Raw genomic sequence first — 7377 nt, forward strand, 5'->3', positions numbered from 1 at the left:
GGGGACAATACTTCAAGAAGAAATAACACTCATTAACATAGATTCACCAAATGAAGGAGCACCAAAATATATCAGACAACTCTTATCATCTTTAAAAACAGACATCAGAGAAAACACATACGTAGTGGGAGACTTCAACACACCACTACCAACAATGGATAGATCAACGAGACAAAAAATAAGTAAAGACCCTAAAGCTCTAAATAAGGATCTAGAGCGCTTGGGCTTAACAGACATCTATAGAACACTAAACCCAAAAAAATCTGAGTACACATTTTTCTCAAGTGCACACGGATCATTCTCCAGGATTGATCACATACTGGGACCCAAGACAAACATCAACAGATACACCAAGATTTAAATCATACCAGCCATCTTTTCTGACCATGAAGGCATCAAACTAGAAATAAACCATAAAAAGAAGGCAAGGAAATCTCCTACCTCATGGAGATTGAAAACCACACTATTGGAAAACCACTGGACTAATGAGGAGATCAAAGAAGAAATTAAAAAATTCTTTGAATTGAATGACAAGGAGGACACCAATTTCCTAAATGTATGGGATGCAGCAAAAGCAGTAACAAGAGGAAAATATACAGCAATAGAGGCTCACATCAAGAAACAAGAAAGAACTCAAAGAAACAACCTAACCTCGAAGCTCAAAGATCTAGAAAAAGAACAACAAAAAAACCTCAAAACCAGTAGAAGAAAAGAAATAATAAAAACAAAACAGAAATAAATGAAATTGAATTAAAAAAACAATCCAAAAGATCAATGAAACCAAAGCTGGTTCTTCAAAAAAATAAATAAAATAGACAAACCCCTAGCCAGGCTCACAAAGGAAAAAAGGGAGAAAGCACAAATAAACAGGATCATAAATGAAAGAGGAGGAATCACAACAGACACAGCAGAAACCAAAAGAATAATCAGAAACTACTATGAACAGTTATATGGAAACAAGTTCAACAATCTAGAGGAGATGGACAAATTCCTACAACGCTACAATCACCCAAAGCTAGATAAAGAAGAAATAGAACACCTAAACAGACCAATTACAAGCAGCACTGTTGGTGGGAGTGCAAACTGGTCCATCCACTATGGAGAATTGTGTGGAGATTTCTTGACCTACTAAACATAGAACTTCCATAGGATCCAGCAATTGCACTCCTAGGTATTTACCCAAAGGACACAGAAACATCAATTCCAAAGAACACCTGCACCCCTATGTTTATAGCAGCACTATTTACAACAGCTAAGCTTTGGAAACAGCCCAAATGCCCAAAAACAGATGACTGGATCAAGAAGATGTGGTACATATACACCATGGAATATTACTCAGCATTCAAAAAAGATAAACACATGCAATTTGAAGCAACATGGATGGAGTTGGAAGGGATCATGCTCAGCGAAATAAGCCTGAAAGAAGAGCTTGGGGTCAAAATAAGGGGGTTGTAATTGTATGGGGAATATAAAAATAAAATTTAAATTAAAAAATAAAAAATAAAAAATATTCTTAACAGCAACAAACCTGCCGAAAGTTGCTTTTTAATCTTTTGCAAATGGCTGAGCTATCTTAAGGTGTATTGTAGTTACCACTAGTCTTCACGATTAACTTGAAACAAATTAGAAGAAGGACTCCCCTCCTCCAGAATGAATTAGAGAATCCAACTTCTAGTACCACTTATTCCATTAGTCGGAAGCTTTCAGGGAGTGTACAAACTGCAAAACTCAACATAGTGGGACTGATTGTGGCTGTCTACATTGTTAAGTATGTGATATGTAACACAGAAACCTAGGAACAGGTCAAATCAACTTTGGAAGGTCTGTGGCCTTACATTAGAAGTTCTCAAGTTTTTCTTTAATAAAGAAGATAAATTTTATCCATAGCCCTTGAGTAAGTGCTTTTAAATCCTTTTTTTACATTAGGACCCTATTTGAGAATCTGATGAAATGATAGAGTCAATATCCAGAAAATGAATACACACACACACACACACACACACACACTTTTTTCCCCTTTTTTATACAAGAGTTGGGGTACAGGCCAGAAGCACGGGAGGGTGAAAAGATTCACCAGAGACAGAGTGTGGAGCAGAACATGCAGATTGACTGAAACACACCGCTGAGGGGAGCAGCAAGACAGGAGAGGTCTGCCGTGCCATGGGGGTATCTACCTGGCCGGCCGGGAATTGAACCTGTGCTGCAGAGGCTGTGGACAGCTTCACAGAGCTGTGCTCAACCTGCTGTGCCACCGGGGAGGCCCCCCCCCACACTTTTATATATAATTTCAGAAGAGTCACAAACTTCTAATGCCCATTTCTAGGCCCTGCAGCTCCTGAGTTAAGAGTTGCTGTTTTAAACTGTCAAATTTAGCTTTCTTAGATGTTTATCCCAGAACTACAGACTTCCCAACTCAGAGATCCACACCCAGAAGAACAATAAAGCCAACTTAAACAGATGTGTTCAGAATACTGCCTATAACAACACACATAGGAGATCTCAATTCCTCCAAACAAAGTAGTCTCTCCACCAATGTCTCCATACTTCACCTGGACAAAAGATTGTGTGAAATTACAAAGCTTGCAAAAGATCGTATTTCCAGTTTTTTTCTTTTTTTAAAGATTTATTTTCATTTATACACGAACAGGGGTACAGTCCAGATGCGCAGGAGGGTGACAGGATTCACCAGCGACAGAGCGGGTAATAGAACAGGCAGACTGAATAAATACACTGCTGAGGGGAGCAGCGGGTGAGACAGGAGAAGTCTGCTCGCTATGTGGGTTGCTCTGAGGCCGGCAGGGATGGAACAGGCACTGCAGAGACTTGCAGACAGCTTCAGAGTGCTGCGCTCCACCGCCTGCGCCACCAGGGAGGCCCCCTATTTCCAGTTTTAGGGAAATACCTAAAAGTTAATTCTTAATATATCGCCTCATTATAAAAATAATTTGAAGCAGCTGGATCTCCTACTTTGTCCTGACTACCAGAAATTTAAATAAAAATGTAAGTCCACACAAAGGAACTGCATATTAATATCACTAACCTTACATCTCACTCGAACTTTCCTCCTTTCTCCATCTTGATTCCATTTTTTTTCATGTACTATCTTTATAAAACATTATATGTAAGCTTCTCACTTCTCTGAAATTTTTTTGAAAACAGTAAGATTATTATTGAGAAATATGATTTCCTTCAAAAAGAGTAAGAATGATTAAGGGTGAAACTAATGTTTAGATTTGGTTTCTTTTTTTTTTTTTTAAGATTTATTTATTTATTTATACAGGCACTAGGTACAGTCAGAAGCGCGGGAGGGTGAGAGAATTCACCAGAGTCAGAGCAGGGAGCAGAGCAGGCAGAAGGACCAAAGTACACTGCTGAGGGGAGCAGCGGGTGGCAGGGGAGGTCTGCGCGCCATGTGGGACCCTCCTCCGGTGGCCAGGGAGCAGCCGGGGATGGAACCGGCACCGCGGAGGCTTCGGGCAGCTTTGCAACCCAGCGCTCAACCGCTGCGCCACCGGGGAGGCCCTAGATTTGGTTTCTTATGAATATGTTGGCCATGAAAGGTCAGTACGTCTTTTGAAAATCATTAATCCTTTTGGATCTCCAGTACCACTAAAACAAACGAATGTAAGTATATGAAACTGCAGAGACAGAAGAGGCAAACATCTTTGTTCTAGACTCCCTAGTGATGCCAAAAATTTATATACAGAAGTTTGATAAATAACATTCTTCAGTGAAGAATTTAACCTGATATTGCAGAGCACACTGTAAATCATCTATTGTAACAACTGTTATTATATTATAATCTTGTTTATATTTTTCTTCTCTACTACTTCTGAACTAACTCAGGAACTGGGATCGTGTCTCTTCATTTATCTGATACCTAGCACAAGAAGGAACTTGGCATCGGGTAAGAGTTTGTTAAAAGATTATAACCCCAATGGACTGAGGTTATATAGGCAAAAACACACAGTAAGAAATATTACAATGAACAGGAAAGACTGCATCCTAAACAAAATTTTAACTCATCAGCATCTTTTTAACTTTTGCTTTAATTTTAGCTATCAATTAGCTCTGCCCTACATGTTTGCTTGTTTTAGAGAGGGATTGACTTATGGCTTCAAAATGGCCCCAACCACGTGAGAGGTTAGACTAAACCTAAGGAATTACTAATATTTGCTGAGAAGATTGATCAAAGGCAACCTTGCACAGTAAAAGAAGCTCCAGTAGAATGACACAGAGCTCCACATGTGTGTAAGGGCACATATGAATATGAAAAATAAAGCACTTTTATCATCTGTGAGACAATTACTTTACCATCATCTTTCCCACATCTCTTCCCAGCTTCCTGGTATAGCTAATGTTCAAGGGTCTAGGATGTGATAGAGTACCAACTATCTAAGGCACTGTATAGTACTAATTAAGAGCATGTCAATATTTGTATTGACACATCTCAGTTTCAAAATTTTTCAGCACATGAGAAAATGTATTACTATCCCAAATTTCTTTACTTACTACTTGTGAGACTTTGGATTAATTAACTAGTTGCTCTATACCCCAGTTTTCTTATCTGTAAAATGAGATTAGTGATGGTTCCTACCTCCTGGTAATGTTATGAGAATGAAGCTAATCAAAATACATAAAGCACTTAGAATACTGCCTAATATTTAATAAGCATTCAATAAATATTAGTCATTAATAACATTCATTACAAAAGAGCTCTTTATACTCAAAGTTTCTAAAACAAAATTATTCTCAGAGCAAATATTTTTAAGAGAAACAACCCAGACTACTTGAAAGTACTGTTTAGTCTATTTTTCAGCAAAACAATAAAGAAAATGCATTTTCTTCAGTCTTTAATATTAGGCTGAAACATGAAATCACCATGTATACAGGAAAAAACATTTCAACATCAGCAAGTGTGTAGGGTTAACAAATTATTTTATATTAGAAAATTAAGTACATTTCACTGAGATGCATTTAAAATAATTTTAAGATATAAAATCTTAGCATGCAATTAAATTTCCAAAAATAATCTTAAAATAATCAAGGATGGCCATCATAAGAATCTTTAGTGAGGTGCTACAGATTGAATGTTTGTGCCCCACCATGACCCCTAGTCCAATTAATCCCCAATGTGATGATGTTTGTAAATAAGACTTTCTGGAGGTGGTACGTTCTCATGAACATGACTAGCGCCTTATAAAAGTGGCCCAAAACCTCTCTTGGCCCTTCCACTATGTGAGGGCACAGTGAGAAGGCTGTCAATGAGCAAGCATGCCTGGCCAGACACCAAATCTGTTGTCACCCTAATCTAGGACTTCTGACCTCCAGAACTATGAGAAATGAATGTTTGTTGTTTATACGCCACTCAGTTTAAAGTGGTTTTTAAAAGCAGCCCAAATAGATGAGGATATGAAATGCAAAAACTCAACTGCATTACGAAAAAGCAGCAAAGTGCTAGTGAAACACTGACTATTTAACCGATAGGGGTCAAGTTGTCCCCTCAGTTCTCTAAGTGGAGTCCTATTCAAAAAGACTAAATAAAATTTACTGACTTCCTTTGCATTCAGAGAGTTAGCACAAATTACTATTTTCATTCACAAAATACATTCCAGTAAAAAATTCTTCAGTTTCTAACATCAGAACTTTTATTTACTTCTTATAGAGGTGAAGAAATACCCTATGGACAGGTGGTTTCCCTAAAAGAGAAAACTAAGAGCCTGGATTCCCAAATCTGAACAATATGAATCACTCAGATATGACTGTTCATTCATTCATTCATTCATTCATTCATTCATTCAAACAAACACGTATTGCATGCTCCCTGCATCTAGGTGTGGTACCACAGCATTATCTAATGAGGTCAGAGTTAAAATTTATTGAATTCTTATCTCCAAGAACTAAGAATCCTCAGAAGAGACAATTTAAGTAAAAATAAATATATGATAAAAACTATAAAAGTATCAAAGAAAAGGAATGAGCTCAAATTATAAGGAATTGGCCATAGCAAAACCCATGAGAGAAAATAGTGAAGTATGAAAACAAAGATATGTGAAGGGTGACAGTAATCAGGAAAACTCACATGGCTCAGCTTGGAGTGAAGAAAGAAGGTGGCAGTAACCACAGAAATATACCTAAAGAATACAATGAGGCTAGGTTAGGAAGGAGCTTGCAACCCACACCCTGCTAAGGAGTTTGTATTTCTCTTGGCAGATATGTACATAAATGAGAAAGCATGAAAATGTGTGTGTGCATGTACAATATTTACTACATATTTATAACCAAACTGTGATGATACACTAGAGAACAGGAGGGAAAAAAATTCAACTCACCATGCTTTCCTCTAGAAATATCCACATACTGGCACAATCTGGGATGGGTAATGGTCTTTAGGATTTGAAAGCGCCCCAAAATCTTGATGGAATTTGGTGTGAGAGGAAGTCCATTGCTTCCACACACATCATGTGGCAGAGCAGAGGCAAAGAAGGTAAAGGCACCCATTTCGGCATCCTTCAAAGGAAACATTTTCAGGGTCCTAAATCTTCCAGGATAATCTAGAAGAAAAGAGAATCTTATGAAAGATCAACCAAACATTAAGTCAGCATTTTCTCACCTTAAATAATAAATAACTTGGAGGGAAACATCAACTGGAAAATTTCACACTTAAAAAAAATATCAAATATAAAAATAAAAAATAAATTAAAAAAAATCAAAGTTAAAATATTCCAATAAAATATTGAAGAGGAAAACTCCATCACATATTTATATTACAGATCTAAAATAAATAAATAAAAAGCAAAGATTTGCAATGGAATAAAAAGGAAAAGATAATGCATTCTATCTTTAATAACACCTGTTTTAAGAAAGTAATGGAGGTTTATAGTGCATATTCTAATCAATAAGACTGTTCTCTTCATCCAAAACTTAAATAACCCATAGACCTCCACAAACTTCCCTTCTCACAGAGTCAGGGGGAAGAGGGGGAAGATCTAATTCTGTACAGTTACTACCCTGAAAGCAAAAGAAGGCAAGGTTCTTTGAAGAAATTAAGACAACTCTGAGAATATGCTGAGCCTCCAGACAGCGTCGTTAACTCTTAAATAATAAAACTTTTGATTATAAAAAAACTTTATTATTCTTAAATAATAACTACCCAGCAATCATAACATAAGTGAGGCAAGACTGCAGCATAAAGGGTGAGGAATAAAGTAAGAAACAAAAAACTCTGCCCTGGAACAAATGATATAATTTATGCAAACTAAGGAAAAACCATCTATAATATACTTCGAAAGATTTGAGGAGATATTATACCTATTGAATAAAATAGAAGCCTAGGAAAAATACATTTCACATAAGAATAAAGAGAAATGACATATA

At 36.9% G+C, this 7377-nt stretch overlaps 1 protein-coding gene across 3 annotated transcripts in view; it reads right to left on the minus strand.

Annotated features, from left to right (window-relative positions):
• Positions 1-6950, minus strand: part of TBCK (TBC1 domain containing kinase) — a gene marked incomplete at its 3' end in the record, with an annotated part of 123915 nt that extends 116965 nt beyond the window's left edge. For all 3 annotated transcript variants that reach the window (XM_084251938.1, XM_084251937.1, XM_084251936.1), the window contains exon 1: positions 6333-6950. In XM_084251938.1, the coding sequence (XP_084108064.1) occupies positions 6333-6525 (193 nt within the window). In that variant the 5' untranslated portion in view covers positions 6526-6950. The remainder of the gene's footprint in view (positions 1-6332) is intronic.
• Positions 6951-7377: the final 427 nt, after the last annotated feature.

This window comes from Talpa europaea (genome assembly GCF_964194135.1).
Source record: "Talpa europaea genome assembly, chromosome: 13".
NCBI classification, from domain to species: Eukaryota; Metazoa; Chordata; class Mammalia; order Eulipotyphla; family Talpidae; genus Talpa; species Talpa europaea.